At 31.3% G+C, this 24,847-nt stretch overlaps 3 protein-coding genes across 3 annotated transcripts; 1 reads left to right on the top strand and 2 right to left on the bottom strand.

Annotated features, from left to right (window-relative positions):
• Nucleotides 1–684: 684 nt before the first annotated feature.
• Nucleotides 685–2,473, top strand: Bm9521 (Uncharacterized protein; the record flags this gene model as incomplete). Its single annotated transcript, XM_001897909.1, has 3 exons — nucleotides 685–857; nucleotides 952–1,164; nucleotides 1,798–2,473. The coding sequence occupies 3 exons, from the start codon at nucleotides 685–687 to the stop codon at nucleotides 2,471–2,473; spliced, it is 1,062 nt and encodes a 353-aa protein (XP_001897944.1).
• Nucleotides 2,474–6,368: 3,895 nt separating this feature from the next.
• Nucleotides 6,369–8,925, bottom strand: Bm9520 (Uncharacterized protein; the record flags this gene model as incomplete). The annotated part of the gene is made up of 4 exons (XM_043075158.1): nucleotides 6,369–6,488; nucleotides 6,721–6,804; nucleotides 7,286–7,376; nucleotides 8,813–8,925. 4 exons carry the CDS (start codon nucleotides 8,923–8,925, stop codon nucleotides 6,369–6,371), a joined length of 408 nt encoding a protein of 135 aa, XP_042931092.1.
• A 6,653-nt stretch (nucleotides 8,926–15,578) lies between these two features.
• On the bottom strand, nucleotides 15,579–24,847 carry Bm9518 (Uncharacterized protein; the record flags this gene model as incomplete). Its single annotated transcript, XM_043075157.1, has 7 exons — nucleotides 15,579–15,787; nucleotides 15,983–16,118; nucleotides 19,697–19,857; nucleotides 21,056–21,185; nucleotides 23,746–23,879; nucleotides 24,393–24,463; nucleotides 24,705–24,847. The coding sequence occupies 7 exons, from the start codon at nucleotides 24,845–24,847 to the stop codon at nucleotides 15,579–15,581; spliced, it is 984 nt and encodes a 327-aa protein (XP_042931091.1).

Here is a 24,847-nt window from a genome sequence, read left to right as displayed (position 1 = left end):
GGGAAGTGATGGGATACCCTAACAAGCATTTAGGTGGCTCTGAAACTTTGAGAGTAGTTGCTAAATTGCCGAGAGAAGTTGTTTATCGTTGAATATTCGGAATGCCCCCGGACAGGAGTAAAAGCGGGTACATAGACTTAATGTCTCCTAGTGCACAGCGAGGAGACATTGGTTGTTTGGCACTTCTCAAACTCGAAAAAGCTTACAGGATGGTACATTTCGCTATGGCTCGCTCGTAGATGAATTTATTCCCCCGCACCACACCGTTCTCTTTGGAACAAATTTGCGAAATTTACGAACACTGTATTACTATATCGTTGTTTCCACTCTAAAAATAAAATTTCCACAGCTTGTATTAGACTTCTAGGAAAACTTACTGATTGACCATTTACACAATGAGTTTTGAGAATCAAAGCTGTGGTGGTATGAGTTGGGTTGTTTGTTGGTTCTAAGCTTAAAAATCACATGGAAACGAGTTGTTACATAAGACAGTACAGTATGCCAGTACTTGATGCAGAGCAGATCCGTAAATTTAGTAAAACTCGCTTTTTGCATCATAATTCCCCTATTATTGCCTTTAAGATAAACGAAATTGCATAACATTCGGACAGGTTTCCTTCTGTCATATATTTCTTGTGCATATTGAACAGTTCAAAGTGTAAATGTTGGTGGAATATTACAGAAATGCCTCTAGTTAGTGATGTTGATGAAATCATTGAAACCGAAGTGTGTAATCGTTTAATTCGTCTTTCATGCGCCAAAATGGTTAATTCCAAAAGTGAACGGGGTGGTGCAAAGCTGCATCGGAATTTATTAATTCTGCATTTATTGAGGAGGGCTCGTGATGAACAGAAAAGGTTAGTTCATTTTATTCATGTAGGTATTTTCTCTCAGGGATAATTCTTTTCTCAGAGAATCTCAGTGATAAAAACAATCGTAATAATTTTTTAGGTTTCCGATGTTCGCAAATAGTTCCGAGTGGGTAGAAGAACCGAGATTAGCAGAGAGCTCTATGATGGTGCTACATACAGATCCTATGCCGGCTTTGGATACATTTTCTTCGTCTCATTATGTTGATGTAGATGACGAAGAGGATGAAATGGATGATTTCGATTATGAGAGTGCAGATGAAGACACAACTCACCTGCTGGATTTATCCAAAAAGTAAGAACTCTTAACATTAAGGGATGAAAAAGGTAGAAATCGAAACTGTTTGATTTATTGAGTAGAGTTAAGATTAATTCAAGAGAGCAGCAACAGCTTTATGTTGCAAAATTATAGTTTAAAGTGTGTAATTAAAGTGCGTGTGAAATACAATTTAAAATATTGTTGCTAAGTCTTGGTGCAGATTTTGAAGTAGTGAGGAAATATTTCCCGAAGTTCCTAAAGTAGTTCAGATATACAATATTTTTTTTTCCAGATATATTCAGATATACAATATAAATATATCCTAAAGGAGTTATGTATGGTAAGGGCATCATTAAAAAGAAGTGGGAGTGTGTAGTAAAGTGGTTTTTTAGAGGTTATTTAGATACACAATATAGCAGTAATAAAATTCTAACGTAATTTAAGCAATTTTCCTTGTTTTAAAATCCATTTTATTGTGCAAAAACAAAGAAATCCAAATTCTGAGCAGAGTGATGTGTGTTTTTCTTGTTTAGCATGTGTTTACGATTGTTTCTGACATTTATTTTTTCCCTTTGTCCAAGAAATTAAAACATTGTCAAGCACTTTTCATAAGTCGTTTTTTTTTTCCTCTCCAGGAAGTTCTCCAAATTTAAAAATTTTTCGTTTCAGTCATGAGCCAATGCATTTGGATAGTAACTGTAGTGATTTGGTAAAACAGGAACAAATCGAATTTGGTTATTCGACACTTCGTCTTGCACCGTTACAGTATACGTTTGCTGGTCCAGAAATGTACGGTATGGATGAAACAACAACCCAGCAACACATGTATAATGACTCTACATCTCTTCCAGATATATATTTCTCGGAAGACATCATTTCATCGCAGTTGTTTAGCGAGCAAGCAAAAGAAAAAGAAGTGGAGCAGGAATTTGCAGCGCATAAATCAGGTCGAGATTCTAGCTTTGATTGTTTAACAGTTTCTGCCGACACAGCTGCTTCTGTGGTTCCAGAATCTGTTACGGATAATGTTTATTCATGTGCCACTGATGATGAAACTGAGGAGAATGGAGATTTTGGAAGTAGTTCATTATGTTCAACGACTCCTTTGCACCATCGAAAACGTAAAACATCTGCACTTCGTTTGCCGTCTTCATGTAGTATAAAGAAATGCTGTGTTGAAGAACGTCAGTTAACGGGCTTGATTTCTGTGTTCAACTCAGGCCTTAATGTTGTTGCTGATCAGTTTCTCACTCGACCAGGTGTTTCCAACGTTTCTTCACTTCAGCAGACTCCGAAGCAGATTAATTCGTTTATACATATTACTTGTAACCCATTGATCTGTTAGTTGCATTTTAATTTTATTCCATTGGTTTTTCTTCCTTGTTTAAATTTTCAAATTGTTGTCTGTTCAAGCCATGGTTTATCTAATTTTACTGTGCATTTCCAAATCTTTATTTAAAATGATTTTATCAATGGCAATACGGCCATCTCCTTTGCAAATAGGTTTTTAAAACAAGCTATTCTACTGAAAATAAGTTTATTCAAGAAATTATAAGCCAGCAATGGAGGTCTTTCAGGAATGATTCTTGCACAACAATAATTTGTTTTTAAACTAACGTAGTGTGGATAATTACGTTGCTTAATCCGCATCTCTTTTTATATCAGATATAATATCAATATTTGCAGAGTAAATGAGTGTAAATCATGGTTTTAATATTTAAAAAACCGAGTCTGATGTTGTTATTTCGAATATCTTATTCACGTTGACTAGTTTGTTATGTGCTTCACTATATTGTTTTTTTTGGTTGGGAAAACATTATCTTCTTATATACATAGTACCGATTTTTCAAGATTTTAGCAAAAAACTTCTAACAACAAAGCGAGTTCATCCAGGAATGATTTCTGTGAAATTCTACTTTATTCTGCGTTTGCAGGTCAAGAATTTCTGAAATGGATCAGATTACGTAGGCAGAGGTTTTTAAATAGGATTTAATGAGATTTATGAGATTTTTTACCTTCTGGCACACCACTCTGAACATGGCACTAATTCACTAGATCTCATACTGCTGAGTTTTCTTATCTGCATGATTGTGTGGAAAGAAGTATACTTCAGCGCAACACTTTAAGTTTAAAAGTTCTGTGATTCAGAACGATTTATACATTTTCACATCTTGGCTTTTGAATTTTTCTTTTTGTTAACAAAAGAGGGTACTCACATCAGTCTCATAATTTTCACCCTTTTGAAGCATAACTTAATTCTGAATTTCGATTTCATTAAACGTGTCCTATTTGATGGTGCATCTAATCTTCGGAATTTATATTTGGTGTTTCAGGACGTCATTTCAGCCTTCTTTTTCTCCTTAATGACTTTCGTGAAATCATGAATTGTATTTCTCCTTTTTTCCTAAGATCGTCGCCTATAGTTCAGTTTAACACTAGATTCAAATGAACACTTTTTATTTAAAAAGTATTTCAAAATTCAAAAAATCGGGAAGCGTTCATCCTTTTCTGTTATCTTCTTTTGGAGGACGTGCTGTTCATCTTTTAGGAGTGAATTCTTTTCAAGTGATATATTTTATACGCACCTTATTTGCATCCTTTTTACACAGTACAGGGGAGTGAGATATCGGCTTAAGTGATTTTAGAACCTTTTATGAGAAATTAATATTCAGGATTGCACCTTCCCTACCTCTATTTAATTTTGATTTGTTTTGATATAGCTAAAGCAAAGTTTTGATTTTAGTCAATGCTCCAGACTATGTGTTTAGTTATTTCAGTAATTGTGAGTTAATTAATTATTCCCTCCTAAAATCCCGCACTTTAATTGTGTAGACGTTTTCGTTTTATTCATTTCAGTGTTTTTCTGTGGTAATGATTGAGTTTTAAGCCACTTTTTCTTTTTACTGATCCAACAAGCGTTTCTGCAGTAACGCTTGTTTCGCTGTCCTGTTTTAATCGTCCTTTTATGCATTTTGTCATCACATTCGGTAGTAATATTACAACAAAGGTTACTCTTTAGTTTTGCTTTCAGAGATATGTTTAAAGATCTTCTTTTCTTTTCTGTTTTCATATCATTCTAAAAGCTATGTCATGTTATAAGGGATTTCATTTTTACATTAAACATTATATAATTGTCCTCATTAACCTCCTTCATTTTTCAGAAGTTAAACAACGTAAACGACTTGTTGCATCACAACACTACGATACAGTTTGTTGATTTTTAACATACTTACCATTGTTAAAATGGTGAGGTTGTGTTTAAAATGATACCAATGTTAAAAGGGAAGCTTAAATCTTATTTTTCGCGAATGCATCCGATCCCAGTGGCAATGAGATTTAACTAGTACTTATTCGTGTCAAACTTTTTGTTAGAAACCAATCTAAAATCGACCGGAAATACCACTTTTTGGATAAATACAAGTTCAAACTAATAGAAATATAGATAGGGAGATTTTTTACAAACGAATGACTGTACGAATTTATTTTGACCCAGTAGTGGTAAACACATTGATTTAAAAATAATGGTTAAGGGTGAAAAAGAAATACACGCCATGAGCTTTGAACTATTTTTCCGCAGTAATTATTTGTCATGTACATAATTATAATTATTTATCATACGTTTTATTAAATAGACTGCAACTGCTCACACATTTTCCAGCAAGTTTGAGGAATGCTGGCTGCGGAAGGAGATTCAGCAAAAGTCACATTTGTAGCTTTCAACTGCAAATTTAGGAAAAAAGGGTAGCGTGTACCGCAGAAATGCAAAACTGAAATGAAACGATGGCAATGATGGTAAAGGGTACATGCATAACGACGAGTATACCTGAAGAAGACGAAAGAACAAAGACCGGAAAAATTCACGTTCAAATGAGATTTTCAATGGGAAAAAGTCAAGGCTCAAAGTGAATTCTCAAAAAAGAAAAAAAAAATACTTTGATATACCCTCTAATTTAACTTCGAGCAATGAAGCTTAAAACCCAAAAAGTATCTAATCAACTTCTAATCGGGAATTATTCAACTTTTTGTTGCTCAAGTGAAAAATATATTGCAAATTTTATAGCCTAGAGAAGTGAAATTGAAGATAGACAGGACAGTGAAGATGAGACAATCATTAAGAACATCAAAAAAAAGGATGACAGATATTGCCAGTGGTACATGAAACAAGACGAAGAGACATGGTGACTTTTTATGTACAATGCAAATTGATTCAGTATAACGACTGCTGAAAATTAAAAATTGGAAATGATTAGGATAAGAGCCGGAAGCGTGGCTTGATTGAAAGAATCCAAAATTTCCATGTCAAACATTTGGATATTTCAGAATTCTAGAAAAATTCATCTTTCCAAAGAATGAAATTTCATTAGAATTTGAAATCTAGAAAACTTCTTTTTTTTTTTTGAAAAAAAAAAAGGAAACAATTATCAAAAGATGGTAGGAAACTGTGGAAAAGTTAGCATCAATCTCGGTAGCATTTGAAATTCGTAGCAAATACGAAGTGCTAAGCGTGTTGACGTTAGAAGAATAAACATGTGCTACGCTACGTTTGGTTAAAGATTCGACAGATTCTTACAAAGTGGTAAGCATCAACAGGTGAATTGTTGATAATGCATATTAGGCAAATATATTCCGGCACATTACTGAATGACTAGACAATCCTAACTGCATCCCGGCACATTAATAAATCCTAACAAACTAAGAATTAACATACGTATGCTAACTTTAACTAAAACTAATTGACATTCATGAGCGAAATGACGGGTAATTTTACTTGCGAAATATTAAAGAGTGACATGGACAATGACCCGTTTCACTCAGCTTAAAAAAAAAAAAAAATCCAAACAGTAAATAAATTTACATATTCCACAGGATGATATAGCTAGTTTTCCCTTCGACGGTTTTCAATTTTGATTAATTTAATCGATATTAAAGAACTTTTGTATACAAATACAAAAAATCTTACCCATAAGCAATCACTGTACTATGATGATTTTCGAATTTGGTTGAAACCAAAAAAATACCATCTGCTAATAACTTTAACTCATTAAAATTCAAAATTTTTTCTCCCTGTTACGATATGAAAAAAAAGTTAGCAAATTTTAAAAAACACTGAAGTATGTTTATGGATCATAATATGATTGACAACAAATACCGAATACCGGAAATAAAGCAGTAGGGAAAATATACATTATTGTTACTAAGAACGAGGAGGTCAAATAAAAAAAAATTAAACTGTTTGGCACTTAGACAGCAGCAGCTGTTGTAGTCGAATTCGGCGGTGTCGTTTGCAAACTTAATTTATTCAAAATTTCCACCGGCACATGCTCACGGAGGATTGTATTCTCAGCCTCCAGTTGCAAAATCTAAAATTTACATATTGCATTTCATTAATCTGACATATCTTGAACCATAAGATTGTATCAAAAAAAGGAACAGAATAGTTTTTAAATACCATTAACAGATTAATTCAACTTCATCTCATTTCTAGTGATTTCTTATTAACTGAAATCTTCCATAAAATCAACCCTATAAATACACTTCCCAGTTTCGTTAAGTTTTAAGGCATAATAAAAAAAGAAAATAGAAAACACTTACGGTAGCTTCCAATTCCATGATTTTTGCTCTTAAAACATCAACTTCCTCACGTACGGCAAACATCAGATGAGTCTTTACTAAATCCTAAATTCATAATTCAAAATTCTCATAAAAATTTTGTAATGTAAGCACAGTTTTTGGAATTTCGAAAACAAAAATATTAAAATCAACAACTCAGATATTTTCTAGTTTAATGTTATAATCAGCAGTTTTTTTAGTATATCCATCGTGGCATTTTAATAATCATACTGTTTCCAAATTATATTTGTATCACAGTTGACACAATTAGACGCGGGAAGCTGAATCAAAGTATATTAGAAATTTATGCATTTTAGTGATAATGAAAAGTACGAACAAAAACTTGCAAACGAGAGCGTTTAAATTTAAAAGCAAAAGGAGTCATAGTTTTGAAACCTAGTCTAGCCGTAGTCCAGCCACGTATTCATTTCAGTCTAAAGCAGTCCGGTTCATCAAGAAAAACATATAAAATGTAGCCAAATCCTTTTAAAAGTTAGATTTTCCTATGTGTGAAACCGAATAACCAAACAAACAGGCAAAAACTAACCATTGCCTGCTCAATTTTACCGTCGATAGCAATAATCGGTGTATTAGCACCAGTTCCACTTGCGGCAACGACGGTTCCACCAGCCGGCGAACTAAAATGAAGGCACAACCGGTCAAATGCAATAAGGTATCCACTACTAACTATATGTATATAAGTTTTTCGGTGGAATCTTGATAATCAAAAATTTGCATAATTTAGACATTGTTTTGAGTATTGAAAACTGCATTTTTTCAACAGAAATTTGCTTATTTTGAAAAAATATTTAAAACAATAAAGTTCACATATTTTAAAAGAAAAATAAACATAAACACCAATCAAGAAATTTTTTTGCTTCAATACGGGATTTGTGTATTTTTAATAATTGACACATTCCGAGTAAAATTTTGAATTGCGGTTTAAAATTGGAATAATGGACATAGAATTTGGAAATTTATTGGGGCCTTCCTCTTTTGGAAAGAATATGAACTGCAAATAAACTGAAGTATTTGGTGTGATTATATTGTAAAAACAATCAATCGTATTTGTAAATTTGTTAAAAAAATTTTTCGTTTGTTATTGCTTCTGTATTTTTTTGAAATTTATCAGTGCCACACGAACTTATAGTGTCTTGCAATATTAACCAAGCTTGAGAAGATGAAGGGGAGTGCATAATAACCACCATATGAACTTCATTATTTTCACACCTGGCTACATTTTCACAGCTTATTTCACACCTTATCCTCACTTAATAAATCATTACTATTTTGGTGACTAGTTAAAAGAGTTTCCCAGTTGGAAAAAAATTATTTTATTTGCAAGTCGTTTCGCATTACAGTCAATATCATCTTTCAAAATGCCCTCCTAGCAAAACTCTGGTAGCGAGAAATTAAGCATCTTCCTTTTTCAATTTGAATTCCGAAGCTATAAAAAGTGCCAATGAAAATTTTGACAGAATTTTGAAAAAGAGGAAATAGAGGAAAAAACGATGTGACGAAAAAGTAAGTAAAAGAAAAGAAATAAGAAAGTAAGAAAGGAGAAAGGATTACTGATCTTATTAATGCGTACTGTAGATACGATCTACCAGATATTTCCGCCTGAAATCTTGAACAGTTGAACCGAATTAAGAAAAACTCTTTATCCATTCTCTCATTGCGCGTTATATCTTTCTCAACTTAGAGCTGTAGTAATACTTACAAATAACCTTTTTTTCTGCAAATTCATAGTTGATATGCTAATATTTATCACTTTAGGCGCATAAATTTTATCCATCGATATCTGTCAAAGAAGATACGACAAGCAGGACAGTACCAAGCTTTCAGGTGAATGAGACTCCAGAAAAGTTGCTTGAAATTTTGCAAATTTCATTCTTTATATTTAACCATCTTATTATAACCCAGAAGTTATTAATGAATAAAATGAGTACGAAAGAAATAATGACTAACCGGTTTCGAACAGATATCGAGGGAGAAAACGGAATGATGGGACAGTAAGAGAAAGAGGTATGAGAGAGTGGAAATAAAGAATGAGGTGAAAAGAGCATGATATAACCTGTTTCTGCGTTTAGCTTGAATCGATCTTAGATGATGATAGTCAGAAGACTTCACCGTCTGATAAGCGTTCCCATCCGGTCGCAACGAAGAACGCCGAACACGTCCAACCATCAAGCGTGACAAAAATCTATGGGATTTTTCAAAAAATTTATTTTCTGCCAAATCTCATAAGACGACAACAAGCATGGCAATAATTTAGTGTTGTTAATAGTCACAGATGACAAGTTGAACAAATTATCAGCTTGATTTGAAAAGTCCCCGTCATAAAATATCCTTCATCCTTATATTCGACATTTGCTTCAATTTTGAAGTTATACTTAATCCATTCAATTTTTAACAAACTCAAATATATTTAAAAAACTTAAAATTTGAACAAAGTCTTATCTTAAACTGTTGTACATGCTGCGAAAGCCAGCAGGTTATTTTTACATTTCAGAACAAAACGATCATAAGGAAAAGAAATGTTAAGAATTTCCAATCCCTACTCTCTAAGTAATAAAAACAGCAACGAAATTTTGATGAATGCAAAAATCTACCAAAAGAGTAAAACACAGAAGAAAATAAAACAGAATAAAAATAATATATTTTGCTCTAACTCTACTCCTTTCGATGCATTTTTGAAAAGTTACAACCAAACACTCAGAATCTCTTTCCATAATCGTTAACAAACAAAAAGGAAATTCTAAGTTTGAGCTATTCAAAATAATTAAAATAACAATAATAACCATTTTGTTTTTGTCCATCTTATGAATCAAAGAGTAGAACATTGTTTAAAAGCGTTCATCAAACACTGAGACAGACAAGTAATCGTATGACAAAATATTCATCGCTGAGTTCGTTCAATTTGTAATAATCGTCTCAGGAAAGATGGTGAAGCAATAAAATTACAATTCAAAATCTTTAAAAAAAATTTAAACAAGTTGTACCTTCGGGAACTGCACTTACCTTTCTATTGAAATCAACTGTATCAAATCATTTTTATTCAAAATCTACTATCTTTGAAACCAAACAACGTTTTGATTATGATTTTTCTGAATAAAATAAAAATGACTGTGAAAATTCAAAATGACTGATGAATCAAGTAAAATTAAATATCCCCTCTCTAAATACTACTTTTAATTTAAATAAAAAATAAATACACAAGAAGAAATATAAGCATCATCAACACTTAGATCTACGCATATGAATGAGTGAAAGGAAGAAGGAGGAAGGATGAGAATATTTTCCCAACCGAAAATAAGTGTCTTATTACTGAATTATAAAACATATCAAAGAAAAAAAAAAAAAACAAGTGATAGTTTAACAATGCAACAAGAAGTCAGTCAACAAGTGACGATCGGTGATCACTAAATAACAATGTGATGTATACCGCACGCCGTATCGTACAACTGTAACACAAACAGTATTCACTGTTTCCTTTTCTTTTTGTTCTTTTTGAAATCTTATTGTTATTTTTGTTGATGCAATTTATAAATGTATCTGATAAAAGAACACTGAAATTTTAGTTTCCAAGTTTTTAAGCTAAAATTTGCAACAAACATGCGCTAATGAGAGTGATATCGACTTGTATGGCAGGTAAAAATGTCACAGAAAAATTGCGAAGGGAACTGCGATTTTGAATAGTATTGAATTTGCTGTTTGATGATGGAATATAATCTTAAACAAATGATTTTAATGCTCATTTATTTGTATCATGTTTTCTTGTTAATAACTTCTGCTGTTTACTGTTGGATTAATTTTAGGAATGAAAGCAAATTGTAGTGAATTTTTGTTTATAAGCTGAAAGAACTCGTAATAACAATGAGACCTGTGGTCATAAAGTTTTGCGAAGGAACCGAGGAATTTGAAAATAAAAGAAGTTGTGACTGGTCGTCTGGGGTGAACAATGAATGACCAATTAGGAGCAATCATGGAGCTGATCCTCTTATGTACACGTAAGATTGCTGAAAAGCTCAATGTCACCACTCTACAATCCGTCACTTGGTACTTTAACGCAGAAGCAGGACTGGTGGTTCATTTCATGAAGTGACTGCTAATTAGAAAAAAATCGTTGCTTTGAATTGTCTCTTTTATTCCGAGAAATCACAATGAAGCATTTCTCAATCGGATTGTATTGTGGAACGAAAAGGAAAAAGCAGTAAAGCAGTTCACAGGACCCAAATTGTGCCCAAAAATGGATAAGGCCATTGTTTTGTTTTGTGTTCAATTGTCATTAGATGTTTCTGAATTTACTTAGATTATATTAACAAAGCTGTGCTTAAGCCTAACTGTAATGAAAAAGAAATGTAGGAAATTTCCTAAACAAATAAATAATTTTTGGAGATTTCCACTGCTTTCTTACAATATTTCTGATCAATTCAGTCAAAAGGGACCGAAGAATTAAGAGTTAATGAGAAGTAAAAGGTACTAAAAAAGAGACGGAAGAAAAGTGACATCAAACTTTATTCGGCTATCAATATATTATCCTTGAATATATTAAATGCGCAGTAAGTTTGATTTCAAAAGAGTGCGGATGTAGGCGCCAACTTAAGCTTGAAGGTTATTAGCATAGCACTAATATTAATAATAACTGAGCACTTTAATAAATAAAATGCAACTTAAATGGTCGAAACGATATCTCGCGACTGTTCACAACCTACTGTAATGCATTAACTTATCACTTATCAACTACCATTTATGATTAAGACCTGGTAGAATTGTACTAAATATAAGTATGAATTCGTCTATATTAACAAAACATGTCTGAGAATTAGGGGTTTTGGAATCCTTAGGCAATAAGATATTTAGAGAAACTTACTTAAAAACAAGTGCTTCCTTGCTGAGCCAAATATAATCACCCAATGACATTAAACAGGTTTTGGCTGCAAAACAAGATGAAATGCGAACGGGAAATTATATTTCACAATTACACATAAGCTTTTTATCAAAGTGCACTGCAAAAAGTAAATATTGAATTTGAGGGAAAAAATAAAGTATGGAAAAACGACAATGTAACAAAGTAATCGAAATTATACAACGAATTAAGAAGCATACTTAAAGGAAAGTAAATATAAATGTAAATATAAATGAAAGTAAAATAAATTTCGTCTTTTTTACCTTTTAGGCTCTTTCCTTCAATGTGATGAAAAAAAAAAAGAAAAAAAAAAACATGGAATGTAAAGAAGGAATAAAATGGAAATGAACTTAGTGCCTTGTCATACTATCACTAGATGGAAAGAAATTATTTAGTGATGAAATCTATGGAGAATCAGGAAGTTACGCAAAATTTGACCTCAAATAAAAGAACAGCGAAAATCGGAAAACCTCAAAGGTTTTACATTATGGAATACAAGGATTGATGAACCAATAATGACAACGAGAAACGTCCTTCTTCATTCAGTGACAATACAAGACTGGCGAAAACATGCTATGCTTACTATAGAACTAATCTCATATATGCCCCAGCTCTTTTTCCAGAGAGAACCGAAAATGATGACCACTTTCGAGACAATACAGGAAGAAAGGTCAGAAAACTTTTTGTGGATAAAGTACAGCTCTAACTTATACACCGAATGAACTTGAGGAAAGACAAAATTTTAACTTAAAACAGTTATTAAAACGGTATATTTATTAAATAGCTATGAGTATGCAAAGATTTCTTACAAAAGATAGTGGATTACAGTTGAGAATAAAAAATGCAAGTCTTATCAGTGATGTCAGGGAAAATAAGGAAATGAAAAGTAACATAAGTCGACACATGAAATATTTTGAAGAAGATAGAATAAGGCAAATTAAAAATTAGGAAAGATATTGTATGAGTGGACAAACGAGGACTTGAAATTTCAATCCCGTGTACTTTCATTTGTGAAGGAAATGAAGAAAAAGTTTGAAATTTAAATTGAAACCCAAAAGTCTGAGTCAATTTGAAATAAAAACTATTGAAAATCGACACATTAATCAAACAATTAATTAGTCATTTATTTGACAGAATGGATAAATTAAATCTAATTAGTATAAATGAAGCAGTTAATTTAATTGGACGAGATAGAGCAGACTACCTACATTTCACTTTATTCCTATTAAAATGCAGTCAACAAGGCTTTAGACCAGTTCTGAGAATGAAAGCATGAAGTTAGTTTGTCAGTCTGTCAATCTACAAGTTCCAGAGCATTCATTCCCAGAGATTAGTTTTCTACGTCACGCCTAATGGATGGGCAGTTACTCGCTGACCACGTACTTATCACATTTACTCTTTGATATGTTAGTAAAAATGACTCCTCTGCATAAATGAGGACAGATTAATCAGTCAGTCAATCAGCATCAGAGGACGAAATCATTTACATGAAAGGATGGATAAATAACGGAGATTTCTAAAGGAAGAAAGTATTGAGTTATCATCGGCCTGGCAGTCAGCTGATGGTGCGCTCCCGACATTCTTGATGGATTCTTATTTCTCTGCTTCTCATCTCCATAAGCCATAACGTCGTTTTCAATAAGTCAAAGCTTTCAAAAAGTGCCAAAGTATAAAAGCCAATAGATGCTTGAAAGTGTAGTGCGTGTATATATATATATATATATATATATGTGTGTGTGTTGCTATGTATCCATCCTCATCTCTCCGCCACTGACTACTACTACAAATAAACTATCACAAAAAACATTCCAGAAGAACTTAAGCAGCAAATTTCAGAAAATTTATCTGTCACCAAGAATTTCGTAGATCAAATAACGATGATAATGCAGTTATATTCAGATTCTTTCCATCAACCACTTATACTCTCTGACTTCATACAGCTTCATTTCCATCACTAAAAAATACTTAAGCATATATTGATGAAATATGTTAAATTTCAAGAGGGATATTTAAATTTTTCTGACTCAACAAAATGGACAAAACTTTGCACTTGTCGAAATTAAGGCATTCTGATTTACTGCAACACTTTGAAATGAATAATTTGCTTAATCACAAGAATCAGTGTAAAGTTAATGATAATTGTAAAGTCGGTGACTATAATTGACTTTATAAAGGCAAAAAGTTTTTGTAGATAAGAAGGCAATAGTAATTGATAAATGGTACATATGAAAGAGTTCTGCAACAGTAATAAATTTTATACAGAATTGCAGCAAATAGAGCATTTAAGATTGCTGAAACTTCACTTTCTTTGATTTTTTTTCTCAAAAATCCTCTTAATCTTTTCAAATGTAAATTCCATCAAATAGGATTGTCATAGTACTTCGGAGATTTGGCATCTAGAAAAAGTATTCGCTCAGATACTTTAGTTTGGTGTCTCATAAAATTTGCAGTGAGCACTTAGATATATTCATTTTATGCGATTAATTCGTTGAGAACTGCCTGAATTTCAGGTTGTCATGATTAAGCAATTTTTCATATAGATCTGCAATTTTCCTCAATTCTGAATTAGAGTTGCTTGTTAGATTCTATAAAACTTTAATATTTTGAATGAACCATGAAAAATATATAATATCAGTTAAGCGCAAATTTAGCAACTCCATTTGTAGGAATTGGATTCCTTTATTAACAGATGTTTTTGACGTCGAAGACAGTAGCCAACTGATGGTTGATAAAGAAAAACCAACCGGATGGATCTTTTAAATTCTGTTTAAATTTTAATTAAAAAAAAATGATTGTATAAATTTGTGACCAAATGTAGCCAAAAATTTGACCAAATTTGGTCAAACTCTCATATAAACTCATAAAACCAAATGATGCATGGTATTTTGACAAGATGCATCGCTACAGAACAAGTTTGTGAGTTTATATGAGAGTTTGAATAAATAAATTCATTTTGACATAAACTGATCTTACATTACAGCTTTGAAAAATTATCTCTATTTGGATAAATTATTATTCGGAATAAATGGATTTCAAAATAAGCTAGAATTCAATACTGACTGATTTTACTTCAACAAGATGACAGCATACAAAGTAAAGCAATTTAATCTGCCTAAGCAGGAAAATAAAGGGAAATGCTTTGACGACCAAAGACTAAGAGTACAAGTTGTGACGATAATAAGTAAGGCATCAATGTTCACAAACTTACCTACTTTTCATATCTAAAATTTACCAACGTCATCTTGCATTCATTTCCCTTGCTGCTCATTTATTCATTTTTTCACTTTGATTTATTTCGATTTTTTTTTTTTTTTTTGATGAGTTATCTATAACTTAAGAATAACACAGTAATTTTCGACATTAAAATTTAACTTATTGCAATTTGTATGATTGAATATTTTCTAACAACTAAACAGTTGTTCACTACTGGGAAATATGCACATGCTAATAACCACTCAGAATCACTTACTTGGCAAGTATTACTTTTACTTATCCAGTTACCTGTAATCATTTCTTTAATAAAATAGATCAATTCTTTAAACGTCTATAGGAAAATATGACTTAGCGTCTCCTGCTGCAGTATTCAAGACATTATTAAATGAAATGGAATGAAGCCAGAAAGATTATGGAGATTGCTAAAATATCCACAAGATGTGGATATTCTATGAGTCCAGCTTGAAGATGAATGATTTAGTTTGACTGTCGGACTCCATTCCACATTTCAATTAGATTCTGTAGTGTAAGTGAAATTTGCTTGATAGATTAATCACAAAAAAAAAAAACCACAAAAAAAAAGTGACGTTCGAGTAAATAAAATTAAAACACTGTTGGAATCTCAAAAATTGTTTATATTATTTTGCTACTTCTTCCCGCTCTACCGAATTGCATCCGGAGCATATAGTTGGCTTTAGTGATTATAACATAATTCAGATTAAGGTATGATAATATGAAAAACATGCCTCTCGACCTTTTCACATTCGATCGGTTCATTTGATTTCAGCAATTTTGAATTTCCAATTGGTGATATTGTTCCAGGCAATAGTTCCAGTATGGATCGACTATCACTATACGTTGCTGTCAACGATCGTTCTAATCCAAAGTTGTTCAACATTTCCACCGGTGTCATACGTCCACTCAATGCTGAACATTTCCAGTTTAAGTGCTTAAATTTTGAATCTTCAGATGAATGAGAAATTTCTGAAAATTTGTCCTGAAAATTGCTTGTTCTTACTTATCAAAAATTAAAAATTCTTCTTTAGAAAGTTGAAATATATAAGATGACTTAAAATAAAATTTTAACGATTTTTCAGACTGGTTTATTGGTGAGAATCTTACCCAGTCCAGTCTCCATTACATTTGATTTTGGTTTATTTTCATTGTCTGCGTTGTTTTCCAATAAAATTTTAACGGCTTTTTTTTGTGATATCAAATGATTTGATGATAACTGTTGAGTTCTGCTGTAATTACCATGCTAAAACTAATGGGTTTCACTGAGAACAAATTTAAATTACCATAAAAATAAATTCGACTTAAAATTGGAACACAAAGTTTCTTCATTATATCAGAAGCTTTATTGGGTAAAAACGAACAACAATTCAAAAAAAAAAAAAAAAAAAAAAAACAATAGCAAAAAAGCTTGTCAAAATCGTAGAATTATTATTATTATTATTACTTTACTACTGCTATTATTACTGTTATTATTGCCATTATTGCTTTTTTTTTTATTATTTTTATTTAACTTAAAATATCAAAGTGTTTTTTTAATTAATCTTTCTGCTGCATGCACTAAAGGTGTCAGTATTTAAAGAGTAATTTCTACTTTTTTAAAATTGACTGAAAACTCATTGGAATGGGCAATGAAACTAAGCATCTCAAATTTTCGTTTTAATTGCGTACAACAGTCATCAGGTTCGAGGCTATTCGTCCTTTAAATTTCGAACTTATTTTTAAATTTAAAAGCTCTCATTCATTCCCTTGCTTTTGTTATATATTCTCATATAATAACAGTTAGCAAAACTGGAAACGAAGCGCAAAAGTAGAGATACACACTCAGAGGTATAATTAAACTCTTACACATCACTTCACCCATTTCACTACCGTACGGCTTTTTGCTTAGAATTGTCATTATTTTTTTTCTTTCCTCACATGTCATTACAATTTCGGAATATCTTTATTATTCGAATTTCTTCAAGCAATTAATAATAGTAGCAGTTCCGTAAATAATTGCAAAAACAGAAAATTATTGACTATAGTTGAGAAATGGAACGTACTATTTTTTACCACTGAAGAACGACTACTGATAACTGCTTCTAGTATCCACTGTTATCACTTACTACGAACATATCACCTAACTACTGCAAACATTCCTTCATGCAAATAAATAATTCAAAAAATGAAAATTCTAAAATGATACTCTGTGTGAATTATGAAACTGATTAAATTTCGACTGAAAAAATTTTTTCCTTTCCACTTTAACTAAAATAATATCGTGTATAGAAAAAACTGAAATGGCAACGAGAGGGATCACTTCCAGATTAATTTAATAAGTGATACATTATTATATAGTAACAAATTTGCATCAGTTATCATTGCGTAGTACTCAGAACTAATTGAAAAGGAAAGTATAGCGCTCACAATGAATGGATTGAGAATTTGCTTATCAATAATGAACGAATGAATCATATCAAATCACTATGACGTTGAAAAATTCAAGTGCCAGTGAAACAAATTATATATTACAACAATGAAGATAATAGCAACTTTGCTAAATGGCCACTAGATAGGCCTTTTTCGTTAAACCATTAACAGATGTTTTTTTAATATTAAATTTGAGCACACTAAGACTTTTGTTGAATCAGGAAAAGACCTGTTTTATTGTTCAGAAGGCAAAAAAAGTTACTTCAACAGTCATAGCTTGTATTAAATTAAATGTAAGTTAGAAAAATTTGATGGAATACATTAAAAAATGCTCGAAGAAGATGTAAGTGATAATTTAGCAGAAATTTTATCGCATTTCAATCTATTAAACGACTATTAGCATCAACTTAGTGAGAGCTTTTTTGATACCATTCAACTCAAATAATAATACCGCTCACATTTCACCAGTTTGCCAACCATTTGTCCATAATTCCGTACCACTACAGCGCGATCACAACTTGTTTGCAAAACTTCACCAAGGGATGGGAATATGTTAGAAGAGAAAGTTCTCTGAGAATTGCCTCTCACTGGTTTTTTGTAAACTGAAGAATTTGTCGGTTGCCTATGAAATTTAATCCAGTCTAATATCATCAAACATGCACCGAGAAGAGAAAAAATATCAGTTTCTTTCTCTTCTGAATGAAAGAAGTAGACTTTTCGCAACGACAGATGACCAGAAAATGAATTTTCATGCATCTCATCCCAAAATTTCCTATTTATACAAAAAGATTTCAACTTGAAATTCCTACTTAAAGTAAAGCATTGTGTAACATCTTAGTAGCTTCTTGATCGAACGCTGATTAAAAAAAAATTCAATAATAACATGATGGTTTGAGACGAGAAAATATGTATAACAAGTATGCTATCACTTATATAATCCCACAAATTTTTACATCTCAATGTTTTTACATCATCAAAATTTTGAAAAACTTCTAAGCCACTCTCAACTTTTCGTATTATGTCAATTACTTTTTAATCTTGAATAAGTGAACAGCGATTTTAGACGTTTGGTACAAAAATGTCGTTCAAAAACTTCAAAAAATGGTGAACTTTAAAAAAAAAATGATGGAGTCTATTAAAAGTGATGAACTTGCACAACTCATGTGACTCTACACTCTGATATAATCTGCATAAACATTATCCACAGAAGTAAACAACTGACAGCGAATAACGTGCATATATAAATACAGTGATCGATTCATTCATTTAGATTTAATAATTATAAACTTAAATGAAGGTACAGTTACACAAAATTGCAGAAATTTTATATTTAGTATCCAACGTCATACTTCTTGATCTGGAATATTTTATTCAATTATCACCAAAAAATTCAAAATTTGGAATATTTTAGAGGATTAAAAAGCAATTAGCTCCGACCTCCATTTTTTAGAAATTTGGGATTGAAATTTAATTCTAAATCAAAAAAACCTAGAGCTTTTCTTTTCTGGAGAATTAAGACTAATATAGAAAGGTTTGATTAGTCCATATGATATATTTACACAAGTATAAGGAATTTTGAATACCGTCAAAAATGAAGGGCTATCTAGTTTCAAAATTTCAGTTAAAATTTACGAAACCTTCAGAAATCTTATTCGCATCTATGAATGTACAAATTATTCAACGGTGATCAATCAAAAAGTGGTCATAAAAGTGCTCAAATCCCTGCTTTAAAATTCGAAAAAACCAGTGATCTAATGAAACGAAATAGTTAAGCGGATATCTTCATTGGCATTGTTTAGAAAGCTAGTGTCTATGAACTTGATGGTTAATTGTCATCAACATTTGGCAACAGAAGGTACAGCTATTACTTAATAAATTTCAACTCATTACGTCTCACCCTTGTTTAATAGAATGTTACGAACAATTCATCTTAATTATTTTTAAATTAAACACATTTGGAAAAAAAAGAAAGAGCAAAGTTTAAAAAGACGATAAAAGTTTTCATTTTCTCCTATAAATGTTGCGATATGGTCGTTGACAGAGAGAGCTATTATAGAAAGATATGAGAAAAAAATTGGCTGTTAAAAGAGCCAATTTTTTTGTAAGTTTACTTTAAAGAAGCTGATATTTTTTTATTTAATGTATGCAAAACAATCAACAGTGAGATATCAATTGGCAAGGAAGAACTTCGACATGTTTGTGAGAAAATGTTTTTGCTGGCACTGTATATTTCAGTCATCATTAGTTCAGTTTATTCACTCCAATTGTTAACATTTTCAGTTTCATCTAAATTTAACTAATCAACAGACAGCATGCGGACTTCTGACATATTTTGACCGAGAAGGAAAAAAAAAATTACTTTTCTTTTCTACAAACATAATTGAATGCCATCATGAAATTCTAAAAACAAACTGCTTTCGTTGGAAGATGATTACCAGTATCGGATTCATCAAAGAAGTCAAACAAGAAGGTTGTAAACTGCTGATCACTTGGAGGAGCTGTATGCGGCACATTATCGGTCGGCGAAACCATCGACGACTTACAGGTACTTTTGAAGGATTTTGTGGGTAAACCTGTAATTACAAAGAGAATTAATTTTCGATGATCATATCTATTCTGAATGTTTCATGCAAATATAGTTTGGGTTGTAATAGAAGAAAAGATAATTTTCAAGTTCACTGAAATTTCAAAAAAGATTTTTCAAATTCAAATTTTAAGTATTCTTTCACATTTGTTTAAAAGTCGATATTGCTATACTTTATGAATGATTTCACACTCTGAAAACCTTCCTGTTTGAGGCCTGAAACGAGATAAAATGATGTCCTTTAGTGGCCCTTATTACACATCAGTGATATCCGTTTCAAAGTAGACTTTTTGAATTTTGAATCCTTCAGTGAATTTAACTTAAGATAATTTTCATCAAAATATGCAAAATGCCCACATCCACTAAATGTAACTGAAATTAGTATAGCGAAACTATCAGAAAGCAAATTCATAGGCATTCGTTTTATAACTAACAAATTTTCCGATTTTTGTCATGTAAAATTAATAAGAGATGATGATTGAAACTGTAGGATCGAAGAAACAATGAAAAAAGGATTTGTTTTTTATGTTTCAGAAAAGCTTAAATGCCAGAAACATTCAGGTGTTAGTTAGCTCCAGAATTTGACACAACAAAAGATATTTTAAAAGGATGATTGAGATTGCCAACAATTCATTGAAAAAAAGTTTTGAAAGATTTCTTGCTCAATAAAAATTTTGTTTCTTTCTTTGTTTAAAAGAATTAAAACTTTTCGCGTATTATCTCGGAGCATTTAAATTTATTTTCAAATATCGTTGGTAACTAACGAATATAAAAAGACTAGTAAGAAGACTTTTTTCTTTTTATAGCATCTTTCTTTTTCTTCTTTATATTCAGATTGACATAAATCTAACTTTTCCTGTAAGAAATGAAAACCTTCTAAAGCATAATTTTCAAATAAAATATAGAAAAGTATAAATAATGTAAATAAAACTTTAGCTAGTAAGAAAGACATGTAAACCGTACTTACGACTGGAATAACTATAGCGTCAATTGTGTGGAACACTAGAAGGTATTCATTGAAACGATAAACAGATAAAAGATCGAACAAACAAGTTAGCTAGTAATGACAACCGAACTCATTAAACTCATTTCATGAAGACTGTCTTTTCATTTGCTGATCACTTTACTCAATACAGTTTAAATAATAATTCAATTTGCATTTTCTGTTTAATTAGCTAGGAATTTACTGCTACTCGAGCTGCTGAATAGCGGTAGTGGCGAAGTACGGCGCTCACGTTGCTGCTTAGCGGGTTCCGTGTTATAGAAATCGCAGCATGCCCAACGACCACGTTCATAACATGACTCCACGGGGACAATCTGCAACACAGAATATGATGATAACGATTTTCAATCATTATTTTTTCTGGTATCCACATTTTTTTCATATTATCATAAGTATAGTTCCTGTTAAAAAATTGATGACTAGAAAACTATTGAAAAATAGAATCAAACTTTAATATTATTAACTTAATATCAAAAAAGCAAAAAGTGGTTCTCGCATCTCGTTGTTTTAATTAGCTCATAACTGAAGGTATACTAATTTTTTACAAAATAAATGCATTTCATCCTTGTCTTTTTCTACCCAATGTATTTATTTGCTTAGTAGATATGCGTGGTAATGCTAAATTATATCAAAATTGTCAAGCTAATATCTAAAACTCATTTCAGTGAATATTTTACGAAACCATTCGTAACTTCAAGAATGTTGCTTAAGATTTTAATAAACAAGTAAAATATGTAAGATTTTACTTAATTACTTGTGAATTATTATAAACGATTATCAGATTATCACATAAAGAAAGAAGGAAGAAGAACAAAATGACTGCAAATATTATCAACTACTGATTTTATCTTGGTTAAGCCTTTTTTTGTTAAATCTTTTTTAGGGTAAATTTGACTTTCTTCAACTTATTTTGACTTAATCTATTGTTATTACTCAATAACTTTTCAAGACTGCAGTAAGTCGAAACATATTCGAACTCCATAAAAAGAACTGAATGAAAAATGCATGCTCGAATTCATCAAACTTTCTCTTAGATAACAAAAAAAAAAAAAAAAAAGAACAAATCACTGACTGACAATAAATAAAAAATCGATTATTTGATGCTAAACAATTCATCATGGATACCTTACTTTAACAGCTAGAAAAAACACTCGAACAATTTAAACATCTTTGTAAGATATATTTGTCCCATCCTCAATTATGTAATTTTAAAGTGCTCTTGTATTTATTCTGTTAATAAAATCCAGGATATTTTTCATAGGTCTTCACTGTTTTGTCTCAATTTCTCTAGTTTTTTCAAGTCGTTGAAAGTGGAATTTAGAGATAAATGATGGATAATAATGTAATCTTTACTTTCTTGGTAATTTCTTGACAGAGGAAGTTTTCGATTTAAAAAAATGACAGATTAAAATTGAAAATAGCTGAATAATCACTTTAAACTTCTGCTAAAAAGATCAAAAATTAAGATCATTGGTGAGTTAAAATTTAATTTTTACTTATAAACATTAATTAACTATAATTTTGATTCAAGCTGAAATAGGAAAGACTTACTTCGTAAAAAATAAATTTATGGAGTGCCTGCAAATTGAGAGTTACCCATAAGTAAAAGAATATAAATTAGGATGGAAAACATTTCTATTAAAGGAAAATTACATTTTTAATTGGAAGATAGAAACTTCTCTGTACTTCTACAAGATGAAATCTAATTGTATCAAATACCTTCTGATTTCTCGTAGAATATATAATAATGCATTCAGCTTCTCTCTACAGTATAAGTCCAAACGTGGACGTATATAAACAAATGTGAACGCCATGTTTCAGTAAGAAAGTTTATGTTCAAATTAGAGAGAAATGTAATTTTCTACCTAAACCTAGCCAATAGACTTAGTAAAACCTTTATAAAATATGACTAGCAATCTCGTTTCAATTCCAATTTCCATTTATGTTCGATTTACAAAGTTTTAAAATCCTTCAAAAAGTATTTCGTGTTCGCTAACCATTGCGTTCTGTGTACTATCCATCTGATAACAAACTTGCTAATTTTTATTCTTCATTTAACAGCAACACCAATTTTGCTCAACCCATCATCACTAATTTTACATATCGTTCTTGAATTAACTAATTTAACAGCAAATTATTGGATACTGTAATTAATTACTGCTTGACAAATTACCAACGCCCTTTGCTCACACTTTGAATTAGCATCATCAGATAAGTAGTAGAAAAGCTAAAAACCGTCTTTAAGTAGTTTTCTGTTCACAGGAAATTTTCAATAATTATTTAATGAAGGGTCTTTCAGCCTTAGACACCTAAAAAGCGCTTATTCACGACTAATCAAATGAAGATTAGAAGTGGGTGAGCGGGATGGAGCTGTCGAGAAAGAATCATTAACAATTATTCTCGAAACAATATCAAAAATCTTGTTCGATTGTTCAGAACTGTCATCATTATCAGGTATCGGTTTTTTTTTCAATGATTGTCTTACAGATTCAATTAATCACTATGATCTTATCAATGTCTGATCGTATCGTTTTTGATATCTATGCAATTGTGCAAAAAGCAAATTTCCTTTTTGTTACGCAGTGAGAAGGAAATATGCGTTTTTTTTTTTTTTTTTTATCCTTAAAACATATTGCTAATTTATGCTAATAATGCAAATTATTTAATATTATGTAGATATGATTTGTTGCTTATAAAAAATCTATACACCATTCTTTCAGAAAGATTGTACTCTCTGATGGATTTAAAGCCAAACTAAAATATCGAGTCTGATCCTGTAACAATCGCATCCATCTTGAACAAATTGTAAGTGGGACATCTGCAGCCAGTTCGTCATATATCATATTCTTTCTCTAATAATTATAAAAAACTTACTCTGAAGCGTGATCCATTCATCTGCTTACCCTTCTTAAGCCCGGATTGTGATTGCTGCTGTGAAGATGCAGTGGTTGCTGTTGATGACCGGAATGAAACATAGTGGTCGTATCTGGTTCCGGTGAAGATTGTTTCTGCAATCAAAAATGCTTTGATATGTTTGGTAACAGATAGATAGATTTTACTAACATTGTGATTATCAAAATTTCTGATTTTAAAAATTTTTACAGAAAAATATCGAACATAATCTTGTCTGGAAAAATAGATATGAGATTCTGCAGTCAGAACGAGCCGATCAATATGAGGCAGCTTGGATTAATTGCGCTTTATTACTGCATTCGAGCCACATGTTAGGAAGTCGTTTAAATCTAAAAAGTTATTCCTCCCAACATAGCGAGATGATGGCAATTAAGGCTCTGCCTAAAGGGATTGAAAAGGATGAGACCAGTGCATCAATCATTCGATATTCTGATTGTTTTATTGTTATATTTCAGATTTGTTATATATTTCCAATGAATTTATATATTTCCAATGAAATTTAATATATTTCCAATGAAATTAAGTTTTAAAGTCTTAGAATAGTATGCAGAATGAAGGCGAAAATAAGACATAGAATTACTGAAACAAATAAATGAAATTTCTCCTACTTTTGTCCTTCAAATCTAATTCATCGTCAGATGATGAATCCGATGACTCCATACTCGCTGATTCTTTATGTCTAAAATACAAAATGCGATTTGATGAAATGTTTGATGGTAAACATTTCAAATCTGACCATCGCAATTAATGTGGGAAATAAATTATGAGAATAATATGGGTTAAAAGGAAAATTATCAACCGACAAAATAAGAGATAATTTCTATTTCAAAATTTTGAAAACTCTATCAGATTAATTGATTTATAAATATTGCTTTGAATGTTAAAGATCTCTATAAATGAAGATGTGTTGACCGGCATACCTTTTATCAATAATTGAAAAGCGCCCTTCAGTGCTCGCATACTTACAATTGGTTGATAGTGTGTCATGTTGAACTGCTTGTGTACCCGGTCGTTTCCAACGTGGGATAATGAGGCGTGACGTTGAACTGCTAAAGAAGTTCAT

The sequence above is a fragment of the Brugia malayi genome (genome assembly GCF_000002995.4).
Source record: "Brugia malayi strain FR3 genome assembly, contig: Bm_v4_ChrX_scaffold_001, whole genome shotgun sequence".
Classification (NCBI taxonomy): Eukaryota; Metazoa; Nematoda; class Chromadorea; order Rhabditida; family Onchocercidae; genus Brugia; species Brugia malayi.
Note: the sequence above shows the minus strand (reverse complement) of the source record. Positions and strands in the feature narration are given on the sequence as shown.